Source organism: Anomalospiza imberbis, chromosome 4 (genome assembly GCF_031753505.1).
Source record: "Anomalospiza imberbis isolate Cuckoo-Finch-1a 21T00152 chromosome 4, ASM3175350v1, whole genome shotgun sequence".
NCBI classification, from domain to species: domain Eukaryota; kingdom Metazoa; phylum Chordata; class Aves; order Passeriformes; family Viduidae; genus Anomalospiza; species Anomalospiza imberbis.
Genome location: NC_089684.1, coordinates 30,936,188 through 30,960,912, shown reverse-complemented (window position 1 = coordinate 30,960,912; position 24,725 = coordinate 30,936,188). Strand labels below are relative to the sequence as shown.

Below are 24,725 nucleotides of genomic sequence, written 5' to 3'. Positions count from 1 at the left end.
TGTGTCCCAGTGGAAGCGGCCCTCCTCAAACACTCATCCCACAGCTACTCACTATAACCTCCTGCTTAGAACAGAAGAATAGCTAATATTTCTTGGGAGCAATCCATCATTCTAGGAGTTCTCTTTTGAACTTGCTTTTGGGGGAGATCAGACTTGTCTTTGTAAGGTCCTATCTTGTGGTCTGTCAACCAGCCCTGAGAACCTTCAACAAGTTGTGACAGCTCTTCTCAGGAGAAACCATGTGTTTCTGTCCCCTTCCATGGATGCTAGCTAGAAAAAGATGGATCTTTTTGGCAGCTAGTGAAACATGCTTGGCACAATTATTCTGGGGCTTGTGGCTGAAAATAGAAGGCTACTGCCTCTGTTTCCCATCTACCACAATTTCTCTCTCCTCTGAGGAACAGGAAATAAAGGTGGTTTTATGTTGTCTGTGACAAGCTTTTTCAGTAATTTGTCCTGCTTCCCTTTTTCCTTGGGAGAGTCCATCTCACCTGGATCCTGCCTTTGAGAGGAAACTGAGATGTTGTGCATGCATTTTGATAATCTGTGGCTGTCTAGCAGTTTGCAAACCTGAATGTGTAATATTTGGGCACATTCAGTTGTTCGTGTGTATAGACAAAGCATCTTGAAGAGTTCTAGTTACTGCAAAATAATTAACATTGTCTAATCTTTTTTTGGCTCTGAGTCCTTTTTCAAAAAAGCAGTACTAGAGAAATTGTTAGGTGAATATTCTGGGGCTTTCTTCTATGTTGATTTTTTCAAAGTCACTTTAAGTTAGGGATAAAAGTAGGGTATGTATGCCCTGTATTTAAAAGCTGTGCCTTCCTTTTCCCCTTTCCTCCTTCCCTCCAGTTAGGAAAATCATTATCTTGGAAGATGTGGAGATGAAATACAGAGTCCTACCTAGGGCTTCTTTCCCTGTCTAATTGTGTATTTTCACATAACCTAAACACAGGGGAGAAGGACAGAACAGAAGAGCTGTGGCTTTTTGGCAGATCCTTCTTGCAGCTGTGCTGCTCTCTTTAGGTCAGCCCGCAGTAGAGAAATTTGGTTCAAGCACCGGCAACACTACTAAACCATTTTGTGAGGAGGTCAAGAGTTGAATAATCATCCCGTTGATAAGGAGCGAGCCAGAAATTCCATTCAAAGAGGATGGTGACTTCCTGTGCTGCTTACCTATTATAGGTCACAGAAATCATGAAGGGAAAATGGGGGACCAAGACCACTCCAGCACAGGATTATTTATGCAACTGTGACTTTTAAGTCTTATTTGCTGCTGTAGATATATTAAAAGGAGTTAAGGCAGGCCTTTGTGTTTTTAATAAAATCATGATTTTCTAGCAAGCATCCCTATGGCAAAATCAACACAGGTGCTGCTCTGGATATGCAGCCTCATCAGATGTGGCTTTAAATGCTTTTTAGAGGTGGAAACTGTGGGGTGTGGGCACACAGTGTGCCCCACTTCTTGGAGGTAGTCTTACAGCACACACCTCTGCATAGTTTGGTGGGTATGGAAACCCATAAAAGTTGTTCAGACTAAAGATATTACATTCACCTGTGGTTTTTTGTGTGTTTTTTTTTTTTTTTGGTTTTTTTGTTTGTTTGTTTGTTTTTGTTTTTTTTAATTTGAAATGCTTAAAAATCAGTGTGAATACCAAAAAGTGTAGTTTGTAGGCAGGCAGCTAGACTGAGCAGTGAATACCAAAAGTGTAGTTTGTAGGCAGGCAGCTAGACTGAGCAATTTATGTAGGATACCACAGAATAGACTTTCCAGATATGACTGTCATTTTTAGGTCTCTGCCTTCTGATTTCTGTAGTACCTGACTGTGAAATAAGCAAGGGCTTATGTGCAGCTGACACTCAGAGAAAATGTGAATTAGAAAGTGATGTGATATTAGCAAGTGATCTCTTGCAATTATTCTTTACCCTTGCTAAAGTGACGCACTTACACAGATTACATAGTTCACCTAAAGGTATCCATTGTATTTGGTCTTTAGCTCCTTCATTCTTTTCTCCTTCGTATTATCTGGTCTGCAGAGGTAAGATGGGGACAAGAGGAGCCTGTTCTGATCTTGAATTAACAGCCGCCATGTGATGGGAAAACATGTCTTGTTTGGATATGATGGTGATGACAAGTCATGATGGAACCTGGGTTACAGCAGGAGAGGGTATCCTGAGCTGGACTGCCAGGACAGCGAATTCTGGCCTGTGGCCTGATTCCCTAGTCCTCATTTGAGGGTTCTAAGAAAACAATCAGGAAGGACTAGAACAAGAGAACCCATCCTGGAGGCTGGATATGAGCTTTCCAGTTCACTCTCTGTCTCACCTCTCCTTGTCCATGACTGCTCAAAGGCCTTTACAGTTATCCTTGCCTTCTTTGTTGTTGACTATTTCTTCTCTTCTCTCATTCTGCTTTTCTTGCTGTCACTGGTAAAAGTCACCCAAGGCTAAGTCCTAGCGTGCTCAGGTATTGTCTCTGCCTTATTTTTGGTGCATCTGCCTATTTACTTGGCCTTAAACTGCTCAGCTGGGTCAGTCAGTGTTTCTGCAGAACTCCTCTTGGATGACTTCCTGCTTCATTTAAGTTTAATGCATTCTTTTAAATTCTTTAGGTATCTTTGCAGAGCTCCTCAGTTCCCTAGTGTAAAACTATCACTTAATCGCAGCTCTTTCAGTAAGCCTAGGTACAGGGTTCAGTGTAAAATAATCCAAAGGATGGTTTATGGTAGGTGTTAGAGATGAAATGATAGAGTTGTTGGGGCAGAAAATTAGGAAGATGATCTGGGTGTCAAATGGACAACAAATGTAATTGTAACTTTATTTAGATTGATGCAAACTTGAATGGTCATATCTGAAATTCTTATACGAATCAGGGTAATTGATATCAAGATGATAAAGATGAGGTTTGGCTCTTCTATATCTTTCAATCTTGGTTCTGTAGGTTCCCAGTTTTTCCTTGAAATGTAAGTGCTGAAAAAAGGACAATTTTGATTAATTTATCTTATCAGCAATTTTTCTGTGTGCATTTCTTTGAAATTATTTGACTTCTACCTACTTTTACATTTGCTTTAATTTTCATTCTGTAATCCCACCATTACAATTTCCATATGTTCCCTATCACTGCAGCATATGGATTTCTATATTGAAGTTCTGTAATTTACTCATTTCATTGAATGATTTAAGTAGAATTTTGTCTTGCTTAGCATGAAAAATCATTCTCTGGGGTGGGTTCCTTAGCTGTAGCCTTTTCTCAGATAATTTCTAGTGTTTCAAATGGTGTTCTTTCCATCATGTTTTCACTGCCCATGTCTGTTGCTCAGTAACACAACTTTGAGACTTTTCATTTTCCTGGAGATCTAACTCACTACGTTGATATTTCTCCCCTCCAAGTTCTACAAAGCAAAGCTGTGGATCATCTCACACTTGCCACTTTCTGGAATGGCATGTGTACATTGCAGTGGGTACAGTTAAAGTTTCCAGCATTTGAACTGAGTGACTCAGTGTATAAATCAACAAACATGTTTGTCTTTTTCAGTTTTCAGATATAAGTCCTTTGAGCAAGTTAATATTTACATTTCTATTGGTACCAGGGTCAGATTCTAATCAGCACTCTAAATAAAAGGGCAGATGGTCACAAAGTGAAATAACACACTTTGGGATCAATAAGATTTGTCTGTCAAACTGATCTCTTGAAGAAGAAAATGAACTTCTCTGTATTTGAAAGCAAGCAGATGAGTTGGCGAGCAAGGGAAACTGGCACTTCTTCAAACAGTGCTTTCTGCACACATTGGTGGCTTTGCCAGAGATGGATACATGGGCTACATCAGTGGCAGCAGTCACCCAGCAGTACCTTGGTGCCTTTTGTCATTGCTGACAGGAGTGGAAAATATTTTTTGAGGCTCCTGGGTGGTGAACAATGTGATAGTCCCGAAACATGTAGGCTGTCTGTAATTCTCAACTAGTCTCTGCCAGTGGCAAAAGGCTTAAGAAGCAGTTCTTGTTGCAGAATCGCTCTGGAAATCAGGAAGTAGCTGTAGTGACAGGCCTTGACTCTTGAATCATGATGAGAAGAGCTCCATAACTGTGTTGTGAGAGAAGGGAAAAACATGTCATGCAGATTTTTGCCACAGATGTGAAATACAGCTGAAATTTCTTGACAGACATGTGGAGGTTGGGTTCTACTTCAGACAAACCTGGTCTGGGTGACCCATGAACCCCCTGGGTTCTGAGGGAAGCTTTTATATAATTTGAAATCATAAAGAAATTGTTAGGTTGATTTCTCCTGGAGTGTTCAAGCTTGTTCAAACTCACAGGCTCACAAGTCAATGTGAATTAAAATTCTGCCTTGAAAGGCAACTTTGCTTAGCAATGAAATTGCCAGGCTTCGCTGTTCTGCTTCTAAACCAATTCACTGGTGTTTAAAGGGAGGCTTGACTGAGCTGTGATAAGACACTGATGCTGGCTTTTTCAGCATTAACCTTACAGCCTTCAAATACAGTGGGCTTCATGCTGCAGCAACTGGGAATTACTGAGAAGAGGGAAATTAGAACAGTGTCAGCAGTTAGAGGTCTGATTTCTGGCTACAGAAAGAAACTGCACTGGTGGGAAAAAAAGTATCCTGCTGGCTTTTGGGATAGTGAGACTGGAGAGAAAATTTGCCCTTTATTATAGAAACTGCGTACAGCTTTGAGAGGCCTTGAGTGGTTGCAGGTAGATGAGCAACAGGAGAGGGAGCTCTCAGTGTGTTACCTAAAGAGGAGGGAAATCTTGAGCTTGGGAGCAAGCCTTTAAATCCCACTCTCCTGCTACTCCCTGTCAATAACATTGTGGTGGCTGCCCTTTTGTATAGGCAAGACCAATGGGGAATGTGCATGTCTGGAAAAAGAAAGAAATTGAGGTACACTGCAAGGAACAGAGAAGTTTGAGGGATTAGTAAGCTGTAGATTTCTCTAAAATAAAAGTTGGATCCATTTACACTTAAAATGCCTCAGACTGTAACGTTTGAGTGGCTTTCTGGGTGAAGGGAAATGCAGTTCTCCCTATGAATGGATGGGAAGTACAAAGGCAGAGAGAGTGGGGTTTGCAGAGGAGCAGAGAGATTGTTTCAACAGACAGATGAGTGGTAGGAAACAGGCTAGCTCTGGCTCCAGAGCTGTGTAGTGCTGTCAGCTCCAGGCTGTATCCCAGAGGATGTGCCCTGCACTTGGTGTATGAGTTCAAACAAGGTGCCAGTAAGATGCTTTTTTGGCTTCCAATCCAGAACTTGTTTGCATCTGGGATGAGTGAATGGATCTCTCACATGAGAGCACTCAGGTGTACAGACATGCTCAAGTTACTTTTTTAGTGTTCAGGGAGTGAAGAGGGAATACATTCAGTTCTCCTTTAACCTACGTAAGTGCTGGTTCAACTGATTAGCATCTATCTCCTTTATTTGAATGTGCATGGTACTTGGCCTTTATGCACATGTTATTGCTGAGCCTGTGTTGTTAACTTGGACAGCACCAAAATAATTCTAGCAAAGAGCTTGGATGTTTGTTTGGCTTTTGCTTGTTTTGAAAATGGAATATGCTAACCCTCTGCTGAATGACAAACCTAAGGTAATTGAGTTTATTGCCAGCTTCTAAAATATTAGAGACTTTTTTCCAATGGGTTTTGAATAAAAGAAACTTTCTGTGAGAGACTGTGCCTCATATTCCATATAACATAAAAATCTGCAAAGACTTTGCTTTCAGAGTGTACATTTGTACCTCTATATTCATGATACATTTGTCTGAGGTTTTCCTCTTTAAGTTCTTTGGATCAAAGCAATAATAGAAATCTAAGTTTTATTCATTAACTTCTCTCCAAGTTTTGTAATTTGCTGGAATTAAATTGGGAATCTGGGAATAATACATGATCATAGACACAGTGCATATTATGTGGGCTTATTTCCAGAATGTCAGTGGAGGGTTATATTAAATGCTTTTGTCTTGCTGTAGTGTGATTACAAAGATGCTTGTGCAGCTTGGGACATTTTGTCTAAAAGCAAGAAATGTGAGTTGCATCTGGCAAGAGGAGATAATATGAATTTAATTCTAGCATTGCTGTTGTTCTTTACTGTGTTCTGATTGGGCAAGAAGATCTGCCAAAAAAAAGTCTTGGTCACATCTGTATGACTTTGAATACCTGTCAGGAAGAGGAGCAATCCAGGGTCACAGTGCTTTAAACACTGGCAGGTCTCAGGAGAGACTCAGGTGTTTTGCAGTTACCAGAAAGGAAAAAATGTAACTTAACTGCAGTGAAACCAGCACTTTTCCCTTTTTTTTTTTCTTTTCAGATAAACTAAGTTCAGTTTAGGATGATCTTTAAAACTTTATTAAACAGTGACAAATAAGAACAACTAGAGTCTGTATATGACAACACTGTGTGTATGATACTCCTTTCCCAAGTAGTTGGAGAGATGAGAGCTTTAGTCTGCATTCATGTATTAATCATTGCAGCTTTTCAGGAATGAACTGTGAATTATCAGTACAAATTTATTTTATTTTATTTTAGATAGGGGTCACTGCAGGATTGGTCTGAGATTTGAGTAGCTACACACCTGATCTGCCTTTGAAGGCACACCTGTGCTGGCTGTACAAATACAGAAGTATCCAGTAATTTCTGATCTCTTAAATCCCTGCCATATACCAGAGAGTTCATAATAATTTGCAGGATGTACAGACTTTGCCAATAAAGAATTGTTTGCAATATATGAATATATATTACGTTTATATGTATTGTTGCAGTTTTAGCCGCTTTAGTTACGCAGACTGAAAGATGACAGGTTTGTCATCATTTTGTCTTCTAAGAAAGATTTATTCATTTTGAAAAAAGATGGTCATTTTTACCATATTTTTCTGGTCACTGAATCTAGGCTGATTCCAAGCCTGTGTACTTTAGGGGGGTGTGCTAGGGGACTATTCAGGAGGGTCATGCAGAGGTCAGGCATGCTTCATGCTGAGAACTGCTTTCCACAGATTTGGGAATAATGCTGTCGTTCATGGTTCCACACAGATGGTACCAGACAGGAAGAAGTGGAAGGTGAGCTCAGTGAAGAAGAACGCTGGTTTGGGAATTCTTCAGAAACTCCTTCGGAAGCATCATATGGAGAAGTCCAGGAGAACTTTAAGTTGTCTCTTGAGGACAGAATTCAAGAGCAGTCCACCTCCCCCGATACCTCTTTGGGAAGTGCAACGCCAAGCAGCAACACAGCAGAGCTGGGATCCATTGAAAATGAGGCACTAAGAGACACGCTACAGAGCAAGGAGCACCTTTCTCCAGATGTGTCCTCTCTGGGTGAAGAGGAACCTCCTGGTCCAAACAAGCCACTGAGCAGTAACCTGAGGCGGCTCCTGGAGGCTGGCTCCCTCAAGCTGGATGCTGCTGCTCCAGTCAATGGCAGAGTTGAGTCCCCCGTAAATCTTGGCTCAAACATCTCCTTCTCTCCACCTGCTCACCATGCCCAGCAGCTAAGTGTGCTTGCCAGAAAGCTTGCTGAGAAACAGGAACAAAGTGACCAATACAATGCAGGCAGTCACTTTATATGGAATCAAGGTAAATGGTTGCCAAACTCAACCACCACCTGTGGTTTGTCCCCTGATTCAGCTATCCTGAAGCTGAAAGCCGCAGCCAATGCCGTTCTGCAGGACAAATCTTTTTCCAGGACTGAGGACACGATACGATTCGAATCCTTTTCCTCGCCTTTTAGCTCTCAGTCAGCCAGCTCCACGTTAGCAGCTTTATCTAAGAAAGTGAGTGAAAGAAGTATGACTCCTGGGCAGGAGCACCCGCCTCCAGCCAGCTCTTTCCTTTCCCTGGCTTCCATGACCTCTTCAGCTGCCCTCCTCAAGGAGGTTGCTGCAAGGGCTGCAGGCACCCTCCTGGCTGAGAAGAAGAAATCACTGGTTCCTGAGGATCCCCTGCAGCTTTCAGAGATGAAACAAGAGAAAGCAACTCCACCGCAGTCTTTGGAATTACTGTTACTACCAGTCCCGAAGGGAAGAGCATCCAAACCCACTAGTACAGGTATGGATACAATTTGAACCACAAAGTAGAATGTGTTTGTTTTGCTGTAGGCTTATATAACATCTCTTCAGTGGGTCTGGATTTGGTTTGATTCCATGTCTTATGAAAATAAGAAATAGATACTTTAGGTGAACAATAGGAAAGCTTTTTGAAGTACCACTTTGAGACCAAGCTGTCACAAATGTTTCCCTATTTTAAAGGTGTAAGTGTACAGATCGGTACATTTTTCCCCCCTTTCATTCCATACAATAGTATTTTCCTCTCTTGCCAAGTTTAGAATATGTCCACAAAAATATTTAATGGAGAAGATCAAAGAATCCCTGTGAGGGAGCTCACAGTATCAGTGAGCATGTACAAAACTAGTGCTTTTGAAATATTGGACAAGGGAGAATTCTCCCTCCTGCTGTCTTTGTCACAAATGGACTTTTGTGTAATCCCTTACTATCCTGTCCTAATTTACCAGAGTATATTATTGTGTTGCCACTTTTCATTAAAATTTTTTTACAATCCTTTGTTGTTAACAAAAAAAAAAAATCCAACTAAACTGCATTTCTCTAATTTGCTCAACAAGAACCATTTTACACATCTGACTTTCCTCCATCAGTTCCAGCTGTTGACAGTCAAGGAATCAGGGTTATAGGGAAGAAGAAGAAACTGTCTGGGTAACAAAAGCTTTAAAGAACTGGCAAGCCATGCAGGGGAATTTAAATGATCCATCTTCAAAATAAGGAAAAATAATTTCTTTCATCTCTTTCTGTAAAAAGTTCACATCACGGATTCAAATTTCTGGTGGAACATATGGCTTCAGGTGTCATCAGTGTTCTGCTGAAGAGGAAAAGGAAGTATGGCAGGTATCTTCATGAGATGCACAAGGTGGTTTAGTATATTCCACCTTTATCAGGCTGAGTTTTATCATGAATACTAGCCTGGTTGCACAGGTGTAGCAAGCCAGTGTACAGATACGAAGTCTGACATGGATGTTGTGTAATTGGCCTGCTGTTTTTCTGGCCTAACCTCTTTGTTTAGGGGTATCCTGAGGCCTGGTCTGTCCCTGTGCGGCTCTTGGTTAACACTCATGGGTTAGAAGCTATTGAATGGACAGCAATGCTCATCCCTCCCTTGGAAGAGGAGGGAGAGGTATGCAGTGAGTTACAGCCACTACCAGTTTTTGCTCTGTGTTATACATGTGTTCTACAAATGCTTAACTGCTGTGTTTTGCCAAGGCAATTAAAGTGGCAAACTATTCTTGGCATGGGCCTGGCCTAAGGTTTTCATTAGTTTAGATGAAATCCTTTTTGGAGTAACATAAGCTTAAAGCTGAATGTGTACATTTGCCATGAAAATAAATGTTACACATTCCTGATTCCTTTAGCTCAGAGAGCCTTATGGCATTAATTTTTTTTTTTAAGGCATATAGTTGCATAATGCTTTATCTTGTGTCTGTCTGGTTGTTCCTTGAGACTTTTTTGTCTTGTTCCCAGAGAGTAGTATCTTTTCCCAGTAGGTATAGCTTGAGAGGTCTTTTTCCCCACACTCATACACTGAACTTTTAATACACTGATGAGTTTGCTTTGCTGTTATGAATCTGTTTCACTTCCCCACTAGCAACATGTAGCTTTGGTTATGAGATCAATACTCAGTGAGATTAATTAGATGTAAGTAAGGAGCAGCAAGGATGAAGGCTATTTAAAGAGGGGTAAGTTCATAACAAGAGCATGCCTGCTGCTCTTTTGTCCACCACGTTGAGCTGTTTGCTCACAATTATTTCAGGCAAGAAGCTGGAGCCATGGCGTATCAGAGTGTAGCTGCCTCTGAAATGGCATGTCAGGTTTGGTCAGCCTAATCATGACCTGCATGTTTATTATAGTAAATTGGTACAGAGGAGATTAACTTTTCTATCAATCTGTTAATCTTGCCAGTTTTATAAGCTGCTTACACATTTGGGATGAAGTTGAAAAGGAAGCCTGGAATATCTGTTAAGTTCTGATTGTTTTGAAAGAGTGTGGGTGACAGACATTTCTTTTACAGACTGAATACTTATTTGGTGTAAATTAATGACTGTGATGCTTGTAATTTTGTACCAAAACTTCTTTGGGAAGCACTGGCTGATTCTCTCCTCACTGGAGTAATATTGTGATATAAAATAGGCATCAATATAAATGAAGGAAAGCTGAAACCCCTGATTTTCTTTTTATTCTGAGCTTCACGAAGTATAGAGCTAACACGGTTCAACTTTGGAGCACACTGACACAATTACTGAGTAACACTAATTGTCACTGTTATTGGTGAGGTCACATGCATTCATCCCACTTGTTTGCATATTTTGTAATGTGCTAAATCACCATTGATTCATCTTGATTGCAGATTTATTTTTAAAGGGGTCAAAACCAGGTCTTGTTACACATTTCTCTTCTGGGTGATAACCAGAAGCTGAAGAAAATATGTGATAGAAGGAAAAGATCAGATAGGTAAAAAAGCCACCCATGTATTTTTTTCTGTGGTTTGTCTCTCTCCTGCCTTTTGTGAAGAAAAAAGTAATTTTTTTTAAAAACAAACATAAGCAGTTATGACATTGGTTTTGGCCTACTCTTCAGACAGGCAGAGAGGGGAACAATTTGATATTTTAAGTGTAATAGAATATTTTACAAGGAGAATTTCTGAACTTGCAATAGTACATGCTTTGACATTGTGTCCCTTTCTGTACTTACATAATCACTGCCTAATCAGTTGAATTACAGTGGGTTTATTTCCTGCTTAATTGCAAGAATTGTATTTTGCGACATGACAAATCTTTCTGGAGGTTTTTATCGTTTAGTTCCTCATCAAGGGAATTTCATGTTTGCTAGATTCTTATCAGTGACAGTAATGAGATTAAATAGTCTGAGAGAATTTTTGAATAGCAAGATGCACATTGCTGAGCTCTGGATATTTGAAAACAGTCTTGTCTTTTACAGTGAGGAAAAGGACATCCAGTTCCCCTGTAATAGTAGGTCTTTATAATAATGAGAGGAAATTGTTGTGAGATGTTGGATGGATGGAGGGTTAGTTGTGCAAAGTCAGCAGCAAGGAATTTTTCTCTCCTTCAACCTTCTGATGCTTCTGCACTTGAGGTCTAACCATATTTTCCTGATCAGTGCCACCAAATCTTTTTTTTTAGGTGAGTTGGACAGTAAAGCAGAGTGCAGAGATTTAGGAAGGCAGTAGATTTAAAGCCCTGGCAATTAGAGGAGCAGAAGGAAACCTATAACCTGAAGACCTTTGATGGCTGATGCTGCAGCGGTATCTGCTTGTGCTATAACTAGACAATTTCAGCAGCAGGACTTCCAGAGTCTTTCAGTTCTGGTGTTAAATATATCTGCTGTGCAATACCAGTATGCTTTTCAGATAAGTTGTGGATTCTTCCGTTCTTTATGTCCTGCTTCTCTGCTGGCTAACCATCACATGTAGAAATGGATCATTTTTTAACAGTTATGCATATTTTCCATACTCTGCTACAACCAGCCTTTGATAGGAAATGAAGCTGAAAAGTGATGATTATGAGAGGCATTCATCTCAGTGCAGTTAAATTATAAGGAACATTAGGACCCAGGTGAGAGAGAGCAGCATCCTCTACTGATTAGTGAAAGGAAGTTTGGGGCATTAACCTTTATAAATTATGGTGACCTTTCTCAGAGGGATAATAACTAGATCCAGGGGGAAAGGTATATGCAGGGGAGAATGGAAACTTCTGGTACCTGTTGCTGTTTAACTGATGTCTCTTTACAGATTAAATTCTAGCATTGAGAAATTATATTTTGAGTATGTTTACAAGGGGAAAGTATTTTACAAGTGGTTGTAAAGGATCCTCTCTTTTTCTTCCTGCTAAGCCTCAGAAGAAGAAGGGGGAAAACCTTTCCAGTGTCCCATCTGTGGTTTGGTTATCAAGAGGAAGAGTTACTGGAAACGGCACATGGTGATTCACACAGGTTTGAAGAGCCATCAGTGCCCACTCTGTCCTTTCCGCTGTGCACGCAAGGACAATCTCAAATCACACATGAAGGTAAGGGAAATCTTTACTGACAATCAAAATACTCAAATAATCAGTCAAAAACTGATAGTATAACAAAGCTATTTCATTTGCATTTGCAAGAACAAAATTTCCCTAGTCGTACTATGAATGATGCCTGTACTTAAGTAAAGAGGCCATAAAAAGAAAGAAATAACTTTTATTCCATTGCTTGCTTTTCCATTTTGTGCAATGTGGAAACTGCCTTGGGTTATGTCAATTGGGTGCAGCACAAGCTGTCTGTGACTGATTCAGTTCCAGACCTGGAACCACCAGAGGCAGGGATGTTGGTTGGCATGTGACACCACTCAATTCTATCAGTGCTACTCCCAGGATGCCAGCTAATAACCCTGCATGCCAGTGTCTCACTCTATCTGGGCAAACCAACCTGGCCAGCTCTAGCAAGGATCTCTCCATTGCCTTCTACAGGCAGGCCTGCAGTTTTAACTTTTTTTCTTGCTGTAGCTTTTAACTGTGGGCATTTCAGCAGTGAATCATCCAAACCAAAATGAATGACAGATTATACTGTAATATTTTGTTTTCAAGTTTAAAGTGTGTTTTTTACTCAGCCAAAGTTTTGTGCTCATGCTGAAGATGACCTTCTGAAGGAAGCAACATCTGTGTTGATACAGAAAAATAGAAAAATGTGAAGAAACTGATTGTCTGCTTAGCTGAAGCAGACTATGGGGTTGCAACACAAAGTGCTGAGTCTTGCAAGCTGTAGAATATTCTTGAGGACATTAAAATGGTACCTGTCCTCTTAGCCCTCTGATAAGCTGAAGTAAAAACATTTCCCTTATTAATGCAGTTGAGTTTTATAATAATAGGGAAATGTTTTATTATAGTTACCATTTTGTCTGTTTTAGATGAATGTGTGTAACAGGGTATCAGAATGGTGTGAGGGGGGACAGAAATGCCTGTTCAGGTTTCATATATGCTATTGCAGAATCTGAGCGTACTGAATAGTAAGAGTATGGCCTTGCTTACACTCAAGAAGCTGTTCCCTTCTGTGTAAATTATTCAGATTCCTCTTGTCACAACATCAGATCTTGCTATGGTTTAAGTTGTTGCTAGGTCTTAAATCATCCCCCTATAGTCTGAAGGCTCATTCCTCAACACTTCTACTGTAGATCAGTGCACTATTCCCAGGCATCCTCAGTGTATCATGCTAATCCTTATCAAATAAGCTCAGTGCTTATGGCTCTCTCTTTTAGGACTTGCTGTTCTATGTTGACTAGAGGGCACAGATGGCCAACCTAAGCAGAGGATGAATAGACAGGATGGGAACACAGCATGGAAAGAAAGTCTGGGGGTTTTTGTTTGTTTTCAGCTGTTGACAACCTGCACAGAAGTATGCATCACCTAGAAGCTTACTACTCCCTGTCAAAGACCTGTTGTTGTCCCCTGCTTTGTAAAGGACATTATCTCTGCATTGTTCCCTGCAGAGATAATGGTTCTCTGTATTTTTTTGCCTTACTGGCAAAAATGTTGCTTAAATGTTGAGGATCTATCCCTTCCTTTTTGGCATGGTGATTTCTGCAGGTGGTCACAGATAGGATGTTGGACAAAATCAGGGACTTTTTTACTGTCTCTGTGTGTTCTCAAAGTGATGGCTTTCTGAGGCTCTTATGCTCTTTTCTACTCCCCTCCCAGCATTAATGCTTTCATTAACTGAGCCTGCATCTGCTTAAAACATACTTCCTTGTATAATCATGTAGCATGTAGTGTTATTTATTTAGTAATATTTTAATTATGACTGGGTAATGCTCAGTTAGAAACCCCTGAGGTCAGAGTCAGGCCTGTTTGACTCAATGTAAGCGATTACAGCCACCTTCAGCCTTACTGTGGAGGCCCGATCTGAAGTCTTCTCCATCACTGCAGTCCAGTCATAAAGGTCATGATGGACTTGGGCATCTTTGTTGGCAGAATTGTCCTTATCTGAGGTGAAAGCAATTGTTTTACAAAACCAGGTGGTTTGCATTTGTTTTTTGGTCTTACAGATAGATGCAAAGAATCACAAGCACAAAAATCTGAAAGATAATATTTTACCCTAGTTTCAAACAGTTTCATACAATTTTCTCAACTGACTAAGGTGTTAATAAAATTATTTTCTATCATGTCAAAACTGAAGTAGGTGAATGAGAAAGGGGCATGTTAGTCTTGTGTCCAAAAGTGTCAGACATAATTTGAATTCCTTTTGGAGGAAGTATAAATTGATAACAAGATTAAAAATAAAAGAAATACCAGATTTCTTTTCTCATTATAAGCAGTGCTTCCTTTAAATCTATATGTATGTGATATTATAAAATCTGGAACATATATAATCCAGCAGCGTTCAAAATGGACTGAATACACACCAGAAATGGTAGACTACAGCTAGAAGCTACTTAGGATGCAGTGCTCTGGTTATGCCAACTGGATGTGTTGGTTTTCTTATTGTCTTAGTATCCTTTGGGAGCTACCTGGCCTTATCTCCTTTCTGCCAGGCAGCCCATGAAGGTAGAACTGCTTCTGCTTCTCCACCCATTTCTCCCCATGTGTCAGCTGTGGCTACAGGTGAAGACACATTTTTCAAAACCAAAAAGGCCACTCAGAACCAAGGTACTGGGCTGGTGTTTGTCATTCATTACAAGCCAACTTTTATTCCAGGATGCTGTAACAAACCAAGCTTTTTTTCTTTTATGCTACTCTTTGGTTTTCAGGGTTTTATTTTTTAATATTGATAAGGGTAACAGGCAAAATATGTTTTGTTCAGCTGCAGTCCTCAAAATCTGATTATTTTGGTTTTGTGTCATCCTAGGCAACATAGCCATGAACCACCTTGTTGTTTTTTTTTTTTTTTTTTTTTTTTTTCCTAGGTTCTTGTAGGCATTCTCCACTGAAACTGGTTATTTGGAGATTTAATTTCCATTAATGGTCTGTGTGTCCATATGGGCCTTCCTTGCTGTGTCTTTAGGCTAATGACCAATAACTATATAATATATATACTGTGTAATTTTATGATAATTGTAACATACCTAAGTGACTGACCCAGAACACAACATTGCCAACATTTTTGGTGTCCCATCCCCTGCTATGGAGAAAATCTTAATAGAGAGCTGGAATGATTCCAGCCCTGACCCATATTCAGATCTGTATGTGCTACCCACCACATGGATGAAGCTTTCTTCCACTAAGGGCATTTTGCCAGGGCCAGCTCACAACTGGAGGCGAGGAAGTGAAAGGCACAAGAAGGGAAACAGAAGGAAAGTTTCCACACAGACACACAACAAACAAGGGGGGTTGAGTAGCCTGCCTTTTAAGGCACAGAGTGTTAACTGTAATTATTATATTGTGTTTAGATTCCACAGTGATAGGCACCTCATAAAAATCCTAAAATAGATGCAGTACAGAATTTTATTAGGTTTTTTTTGGAGGCAAATTGTAGTGCATGTAGTGCATTCCTTGGGCTCTTACTCCTAGGAATCTGGGGGGAGCATCTGAGCAGCTGATTCTGGTATCACAGCATGGTTTCCAGGGATGCTGAGAGCACTGAACTGAAAATGAAGCTGGACAAAATGAATGGGCAAGTGAGAGCGGTGGTCTTGTCCAAGCAGGCAGCAAGTATTGTGCTTGAGTCCTTCTCTGTGTTTATCAAAATATATGTTCAGTCGGATTGTGTTTTCTTCTTGAGACAGTATACTGTGTATTTCTTCTGCAGAAAGCAACGGAAAGTTGTGGTGTAATTCAGCAAGATGTAGTCAGGCTTTTCTGTTTTTCCTGGTAGGGATTACATTTTCCTCAGAGTAATACTACAAGCATCAGTCAGACTTTGGCCAATTGGTGCCTTTGAATCATGCACATATCTTCCTCAGCAATTGGTGGACAGATAGGCTGTGAGATCATACAGATATGTTCCAAGAAAGCAACAGGATATTAGCTGAGCACTTGGAAGGAGGAGTGAGGAAGAGGAGCATATGGCCAAAACCACCATCTATAAATGTTCCTTGTGCTGCTGTATAGGCATAAGGCAGGAATGGGTGAGCTATCTGTTATAGCAGTGGAAAAGAAGTTTGGCATTGTGAACATGTGGTTAAATTAAACATGAGGGTTTGATAGAAAATGAAGGAAGGGAAGATTAAGCTTAACCGGAAGGTTCAGTGCAGTGGTAGGCAGGTCATGTGATGCTCAACCACAGGGTTTTCCTGCTTATGAAGAGCAACCATCTCAGTGAGATCCAGATTATTGTTCGTGTCTAATACAAAGAGGGTTATAATCAGCCTTGCAGTTAGGGAGCCTATTAATGATATGATAGTGAGAATCAGAAAAGGTCATGAGGAATGGGACCATGTGTTCAGTTCCCCTTGGTGATTTCCTTTTTCTTCTTTCTTCCTCAGCAAGTGTCAGATAACTGAATAAGCTTTCTTAATCCATTTTGGTGAAGTATAGGACTGGTTATTTTCAAAGCATCTTTACCTCTTGGGAGAGGGAGGTTGAATGTGTTTTATGGGAGGGGGTTTTGTTTATTTTCAAGTTAAACTTGAAGAGCTGTGGGAGGCACCTGTGATTCCATGACCTCCCCAGCAGCTGAGGGGAGCTAATGCAAACTTGCACAGCTTTTCAACACATAAAGTCTGTGCTCGGAGTCTCAGACAGGCACCACAAATGACTTCAAGTATCTCCCTTTTAATCTCACTTTTTGCATATGAGACAAAAATAAGACAGGACCTTAAATCTTTAAATAAAAAAAAAAACCCAAAAACCTAATCCAGTAGTTCAGCATTGCAGAGAGGCCTTTTTCGCCCCTTGTTTTCAAGCAAAGCAAGGAAGTGATTTAAAAAAGAAAATATTATATAAATAACATATGTGTCTTGAGGGGAAGGATCAAAACTAGCACCACAGCACTCAACTTTTGAAAATGCAATATTTTTAAAATTAGGGAATTTCTTGGAAAAGAGCATGAAATGAAAAAGCAGAGGGCACATGCTACATGTTAAAATGGAAAGTGTACTCAATTTTTAAAATAATCCTACAAAAGAAATGTGAATGCCAGTGTCTCATAACCAGAAAGTAGAGTCTGTGCAAAGCATTACCCAGCTTTAGGGAAGGGGAAAGGAAAAGATCAACCTCAGCAGTGCCACAGAATTGCAGGATGTGTCTGTGTGACCCTTTTCTTCACACCTGTTTTACCCTGTCGGGTGGGATCACATGTATTTGTAACTGTGGTACATCTGAATGGCTGGTAAATCAGCAGAGATGTTGCTTTTAAGTACGAAAAGATGACTTAAGAAGTGGCTTATGATACCAGGAAAGTTACAATGTCCACAAAAGAAAAAAAAACCAAAACAACAACAAAAAACACCAAAAAAACCCCATACCAAAACAAAACAAGAAAAGTAAAAGAAAAACCAGCACATTGATACAAATGATGTGATAGGAGAAGGACATGTGGTTTCTGTAAAAGAAAATCATGTGTTCCTCTACTAAGATGTTTTGAGCATGTCAGGAAAATCATGGACTTTAAAATCAGTTACAATTTATTTGGTCTATAAAAAAAGCCTTTGGCAAAGCTTCTCACAGAGAAGCTGCCAAATAAATTAAGGAATGTGATGTACTATGGCAAATTAGAAATTCACCAAGAGACAGTAAAACAAAGGGTAGGGAGGAATTAGCAATTTTAAGCATGACAAAAGGCTAACAGAGGGGTGTTCCATTACTAAAAGTGAAATTGTGCATATTTTAGCAAATATGATCTACACAGTGTGATGACTGTGTGTAAAAGAATTATAGATGGTACAACCTTGTGTGCATGAATCAAAATTAAAAAGGCAAAACTTGAAAGGGAACAAAAGGAGGCTGGCTGCCTGATAAACAAGGGGGCAAATTAAGTTATTGTTGACAAATAGAAGGTACTGTACCTTGGAAACCAGAGTCTAATAATGCACCTGCCTGTCGGATATAATGAACTGTAAGTGCTCAGGAAAAATATCTGGATATTGTTATAGACAGTTCAATGAAAACCTTTTCTTAGCATGCACAGCAGTGGTTAAAAAGCACATTAGATATTTGAGTGTCTGGAGAATAAAACAGAAATAACACTGAAAATGTAACAATGTTACTATTAGCATATGGTATGCTGCCACTTCTGGTCACTGCATTAGAAAAGACATGAGAAATAGAAGGGATTTTAAAAGCTGGCAGTGAAAATTATTAGTGGGATGGCAAGAAAGGACTGCCTTTGAAGAAAGAAGCTGAAAAGAATGGGACTGCCAGGAGGGTGAGAGAGGTGTGATCAGAATAATGCTTGATAGAGAAGATGAGCTGAATGGCTTCTTTTTTTCTTTCTTGTAATGTGAGAATGAGGGGGCAGCAAGAGAAACCGAGAGGAAAAAAAAAATTTAAATTTTGACCAACCGATAACTGGTATCCAAGTCCTCAAACAAGGCCTAAAGTTTGTAAGGACACTGTAATTTTGTTGAAAATTACTGCAAGTGTCATAGCAAGCACACACTGAAAAAACTGCAGAACCACAAAATATCATTTGAGACTGGGCATCTGCAGGCTGCAGATGATTCAAGTCCTTTGCCCAGTCAAGGAGAACATCCCTGGTTAAAGGAAATAAACTCCAAAGTCAGAAGCCCTTAAGTGGATCTGGCATAAGTCAAACAGTAGTTTTATGGGATTTTGAAAGAAGCATTGTGTATAAGCAAGTTGTGCACTGTGGTTTGTTGCAGTGTAATCCAGAGAGATCCAAATCTGGCAGCAGCTGGGCTCAGACTGGCACTGTGGGGAGAACCTGCCAGCTGCACTCTTGTCTCCTCCTGCCTGTGGTTCTTGCAGGAAGAGCCCGTTGGAGTCTAAAGAAGACATCTGATGGTAGCATTAGCACAGTATAAGAGCCATTCTCTGCCTCATGGAGGGAGCAGGCAGCTTTTTGGACTGTAATATTGCGTGGACTAAATCTCCCCTGTGGCTTTTTGTGTAGCTCTATGGGGTTTCTTGTTTTTTATTCTGCAGCAAGTAGTTGCTGCCTTGACTCTTCCCCCTAAATGGCAAAGAGTGGCAATTCTTGGCTCTTTTAGCTGCTGTTGAATGAGAGAATAAGGGATAGTTTTTCCTTTAGAGGGATTTTAGCTTAGCTTTAGTGCTCAAATTTTTAAATTAATGTGATTTATTTTTGAGAAGAAAAGTTAAAATCTTCTGGTGGGAATGGACTCTGGACATTGGGGGCGAAATCTTTGGCTTAATGTTTTTTTCTTTTTTTCTAGGTCTAAAATTTTTCCCTTCAATACTCAAAATATTTGGGTTTGAACTTTGTCATTCCTTGGCTGTGAGTTACAAACATTCTTTATTTTATGAGAAATCCATTGGTGATGAAGTTACTGGTTTTGGGCAGGAGAAAAAAATTGAAATCAAATGAATCAGTGGCTCCTATTTTCATCCATTCTCAAAAGATATTGCAGAGGTGGCATGCCATACTCCCAGGGAGAGAAGGTGGGCTCCCACACAGTCTCTGTCACCTGCCTGCAGCAGTGACAGCCTTCTGAAGGCATCGGATCGATGGCTGTGATAAGGAACTCTGGAAGATGTGGTTAAACACATAGGCAGGGAAATGCTGATTGAAAGGGATCCTGGAGAGAAACCCTGGCACACAGAATCTGTGGGTGTAAGAGATAAAGTTGCCATGGTGAGGGTGCTTGCTGCCCTGAGTACATCTCGGTGTTCTCTGAAGAGTGCTCACTCACTGCTGTGCTCACAGACCATCCTGCTTCCAATAGTGTACACAAGCAATCTGCTTGGCATTTTCATTGTAACCTGCTAATATTTAGAATTTATTGTGCTGCTATTCTTCTGCAAGGTTGTTTTAAATATGTGTCAGGTTAGAAGTAGCTTTTTTCTTTTTTCCTTTTTTCCTCTTTTTTCCTTTTTTCCTTTTTTTTTCCTTTTTCCTTTTTTTTCCTTTTTTCTTTTTTTTTTTTTTATTTTTTCCTTTTTTCCTTTTTTCCTTTTTTCCTTTTTTCCTTTTTTCTTTTTTTCTTTTTTCTTTTTTCTTTTTTTTTTTTCTTTTTTTCTTTTCTTTTTTTCTTTTTTTTCTTTTTTTCTTTTTTTCTTTTTTTCTCTTTTTCTTTTTTTCTTTTTTTCTTTTTTTCTTTTTTTCTTTTTTTCTTTTTTTCTTTTTTTCTTTTTTTCTTTTTTTCTTTTTTTCTTTTTTTCTTTTTTTCTTTTTTTCTTTTTTTCTTTTTTTCTTTTTTTCTTTTTATTCCAGAATTGCTTTGTCTGTAAATGTCATGCTTAGATAGTATTGAGAATGTCATTCTGGCCGAGAGAAATTCTCTCTTGCTGTCTGTCTAGCACCTCCAGAGCCACCAAAAACCACTGAGTGAAAAGTTACACACCACTGGTGAAATGTGTCTTCACTGAATGCAAAAAGTACAAAAAGAGGGACATCCCCCAGCTTCACATTTCAGCAAACCTGAGTTGAGGGCTTGTGTAGAATTGGAAATCCTGGATCTGAGCTTGTGACTGAGTTCCTCTTACAATATAGGAAATCAATCAAGCCAAGTCTACCTACCACTATGTGAAACTCCAGCCTGAATTCTGAGAGAACTTTGATTGGGAAATGCTGCTGTTACCCTGGAGCACTGTGGTGTCTGCACTGGGACCCTCAGGATCTTGATCTCAGTTCTGCAGAAGACTGGAAAGTGCTGAAAGCCTTAGCTAAAGTTAGGTTTTCTAAGCTCCCTCATGTAGATCTGCAGCCCTCAGGGCTTTTGGACTCCCAAGCTGTAGCAGCAAGCCTTAGATCCCTGGCACAGCTGGCTGCTTCTGAGCCAAGCCCAGGGAGCAGGGGGAAGGAAGAGTGCCACTCAGTAGGGTAGGGGAATCACACCTTGTTTGCCAAGAGTTCATCAAACCTCTCCATGTTTCAGGTGAAATATTTTGCATTCAACAAATTGCCATTTTCCAACAAAAATCTGTCTCGCTGAAATGTTTCCAACCAACTTGAGTCACAAGTGAAAGCGAATGTGTGGAGCTCAGCTGGTGCCAGTGTGCCCTGATCACATGTTCATCCATTAGTAAGGAACAAATGTATGTATTTGCCAGCCTTTTTGCGGGGAGTAGCCTGGAGTGCTGCTGTCAGGATGTAAAATTTATTTGTGAAGCCATAGCGAAAAGATTTTTCAACAGCCTTGCTGCTATTACACTGGGCTCAGTTGCTCCTTCTCTTTAATGAGTACTGTATGAAGCAAGAAATTGTATAATTATATGTCTGTAGCTTATATAGTTTAATGAGTGTGTCTGTTCATATAATACGTGAGCCATTACATACGGATGGATGGAGTTCCCTCTAAAAGGTAATCAGGATTGAGCCTGAGGATGGCAGGCATTGTATTCGTACCGGAGCATGCAGGCTCCATGACAAAGAGCCTGCAGTCCAAATATGAGGACAGTAAGATTAACTGTGATCCTTAATTGACTGATAAACTAGAATAAATGGCAGACACCATCTCTCATGTTTCTATTGTATCATAAAAGAGCTGTTTATTTTGTGGTAGAATTAATTTGCAGCAAACTGTTTCAATTGCTGCTTGGTATTGCCAGGTGCTGTGTTTTTACTCTAATGATACATAAATCAATGATGGACATTGCTGTGTTGGTTGGGTTTTTTTTTTTTAGCTGGGTTGCCCTGAACAATTTTTTTTAGTTAGGTTGCACAGAGTGATGTTTGGTTTTTAATCAAGAAAGCTATTAGTTATAGCTTGGAAGTCTTTTTGCACTGACAGGTCATCAGGATCTGATTGTAAGGACTGTTTGATCCAAAGCAGACATCATAATTTCCAAGCTGTAGAAACAGATGTTCCTGATTTTTTTTTTTTTTTTTTTGTTTTCACTTGAATCTGATGCTTACGTTCTTTGACTTGTGTGAAAGAATCCTACTATTCTTGGGGTCTGACCACTTTCCAAGTGCTCAGAATGAAAAGTTCACTCATTAATATTTTCTTTAATATTAAGTTAATATTTTCTTTTTTTTTTTTCAAACAGTGTGAGAAACAGAGTTGAGAGTTCTGCAATTCTACTAATCTGCTTGGCTTAATACAAGCTTTTGTCTTTCACCTCTTGAACCAGGTTCATCAGCACCAAGACAGGGGTGAGACCTTCCAATGCCAGCTATGCCCTTTTACCTCCTCCCGCCACTTCAGCCTGAAACTCCACATGCGCTGCCATCAACATTTCCTCAGGACAGAGTCTAAAGTGAAGGAGGAAATGCCAGAAACTGAGGTGAAGGGGTCACCACAGCTAAACAGTGACTCCTGCCCAGGACCACAGAGGGAAGGAGCAGGGCCTGACCTCACAGGATCAGCATCTGTATCCAAAACACCTGATGTGGCTGGGCAGCCTGGTGGGGGTGTTCCACCTTTGCTGATGAAAGAAGAGCCCAAAGACGACACTGGCGCCTCAGCTTCACCTTTTGCTCTTAGCACTTCTGACAGAGCCCCAAACAACACAAAGCTGAAAGACTCCTCTGACTTCGTGGCCAATACAGCATCAGCACTATTCAGCCAAGACATCTCTGTCAAGATGGCATCAGATTTTCTTATGAAGCTGTCAGGTAATTGAGCAGCAGCATTGCTGCTTCTACTCTTTTACAGGCTAGGAGACACTTTGTCTTGGTTTTACTAAGTCAAGGAATTGCTAGGAGCAAAAACATTGTAGCCTCTTAACTATAATTTCTTCTTTCTTTTGGTAGCAGAGGTGTATGGTGGAGGGCAGAGGGGAAACAGTGAGAGGAGAGAGGGGTTTTGCTGTTTAATTGCTGGGATTAGGAGTGAGAACTGTTTATCCAGGCTTTCACATTCATTAGTATTTACCTTGGAAAATCTCTTGTGATGCATTTTCCAGGCATGCTGAGTACCTGTAGTTTCAGTTTGAAATCACTGAGGGTCACCCGAGTGCTCAGCGTGTTCAAAAATTCAGTTTTTAAGTTTTCTGCTTTCACTCACCTGTTAAAAAGGACCAATAAAATATTGCTCACCTTCCTTTCCAAGTAGTATTTGAGGCCTATGTAGTAAATGCATGTGAAGTGTGAATGTTAACAGCTTTTGAGTTTTGTTGCTAACACTATTAAAAGAATAGTAGTCCTAAAGATTTATGTACAGCTTTTAAAAATTATTATTTAAATTGAAATCCCTATCTAATGCCAAACATGTGTTTAGTGCTTTTTCACTGTCAGAATATTGCTGTAAGAATGATATTCATGTGTTAGACTGAAGTGTAGGACGTGTTTTGGGTGGATCTGTTATATTTTATGTGCTCTTTTATTGATTTGAGTGAATACTTCAGAACAGTTGATATGCTGGGGAGGTGTTCTATGCCAAATGTTTTTGAAATTGGCCTTGAATTTTTTGAAGAGAAAGAAGTCAGAAAAAATGTCACTCAAGGAACTTCTGTTTCACAAGGAGATCTCAGTCCCTCTGGGACATTTTAGGCTTTGGAGATAGAAGAAAACCTTTATAACAGAAAATAATTAGTCAGCTTTCTCCTATAAATGGAAAGTTGTATTTGAGCAAATTTTATTATCAGATAAACTAAGGAATTATTTCTGTCTTAATGCCCAACCTTGGTGAAACCACAGCCGTTTGTTTGGGAAAATCTTTTTTTTCCTCATCTTCCAGATCTTTATACCTCTGGGGTCACAGTTCTGTGAGGAATTGAGTAGAATGGGTTAATACAAGAAATCGAGACTGAGGCTTCATGAAGCCATCCAGGAAAAGAGAAAACAGCTGAGGGCAAGCAGGAGGTGAATTGGGCTGGCACAAATGGCTTGCTGTGTTGGTTGGAAGAAGCCACAGGACTTCCCCCTGAAACAAAATATTAAATAATCCATCAATATAAGTGACTATTCTGACTGATAAAATGCGGGCAGGATGAGTCTGTTTGGATTTGTGTGTACATTTCTTTACTTGAGTTTCAAATTTGGACTTGATATGAAATCCATATTACACTGTCCAACAGCTGTCCCACACATGTTGTTGTTCCGATGTCGATCTTAAATTTGGGTTGCTGTTCATGAAGAGGCTCTGCACATCAGCAGGGCTGGTCTCGTGATGGCTGCATATAGCAGGAATGAGAGCAGAGTGCAGGAGAGGTGGGGAAAGCCTGAAAGCTGAGAGAACATGCAACAATTTGGTGTGTGGCTTTTCATGTAGCAGTTGATGGGAAGCTGTTCACAGTTTGGCAGACAGTCATGTTTTCAGTGTCTGCTCTATTGGCATCAGAGAAAGGATACAAATGTACATTATTCATGCAAAAGGCCTATGCAGTTATTTTATGGTGACTTACTGAAGGTCTTGAAACCTGACTTGTATGCACTGTTACCTAGCAACATGTTATAAAGTCACTGGGGGAGCAAGATGTATCTGTAATTTTGTATGTGCGCATATTTGGATTAAAATGTACTGCCAGTCACCAAGTTTGCTACGCAGGAAGAGCAATGTCATAAGGAGAGGGATTTCTTTTCTTCTGAGATTTATATTGTGTTGCATACATTTGGTTCATGCTTTCCTCTATACTGAGTGCATAAATTTAGAGTAGAAGTAATTATCTTTTTAGCAAGTTGGCTGAGTATTAGCTGCAGTTTTGATGGTTCAGCTCT

The 24,725-nt window shown here is 40.0% G+C and overlaps 2 protein-coding genes across 12 annotated transcripts in view; one reads left to right on the top strand and one right to left on the bottom strand.

The window, feature by feature from the left end:
• The window catches only part of ZNF827 (zinc finger protein 827), a 127,150-nt gene that overhangs the window by 43,853 nt on the left and 58,572 nt on the right, over positions 1-24,725 (top strand). For all 11 annotated transcript variants that reach the window (XR_010998249.1, XR_010998250.1, XM_068187727.1 and 8 more), the window contains 3 exons: positions 7,036-8,046; positions 11,913-12,085; positions 22,199-22,682. Coding sequence is in view for 9 of the 11 variants with exons in the window: in XM_068187727.1 (XP_068043828.1) it covers positions 7,036-8,046; positions 11,913-12,085; positions 22,199-22,682 (1,668 nt within the window). In the remaining 2 variants the exon portion in view is untranslated. The remainder of the gene's footprint in view (positions 1-7,035; positions 8,047-11,912; positions 12,086-22,198; positions 22,683-24,725) is intronic.
• The window catches only part of LSM6 (LSM6 homolog, U6 small nuclear RNA and mRNA degradation associated), a 120,557-nt gene that overhangs the window by 77,925 nt on the left and 17,907 nt on the right, over positions 1-24,725 (bottom strand). The gene's annotated exons all lie outside the window — the stretch shown is intronic.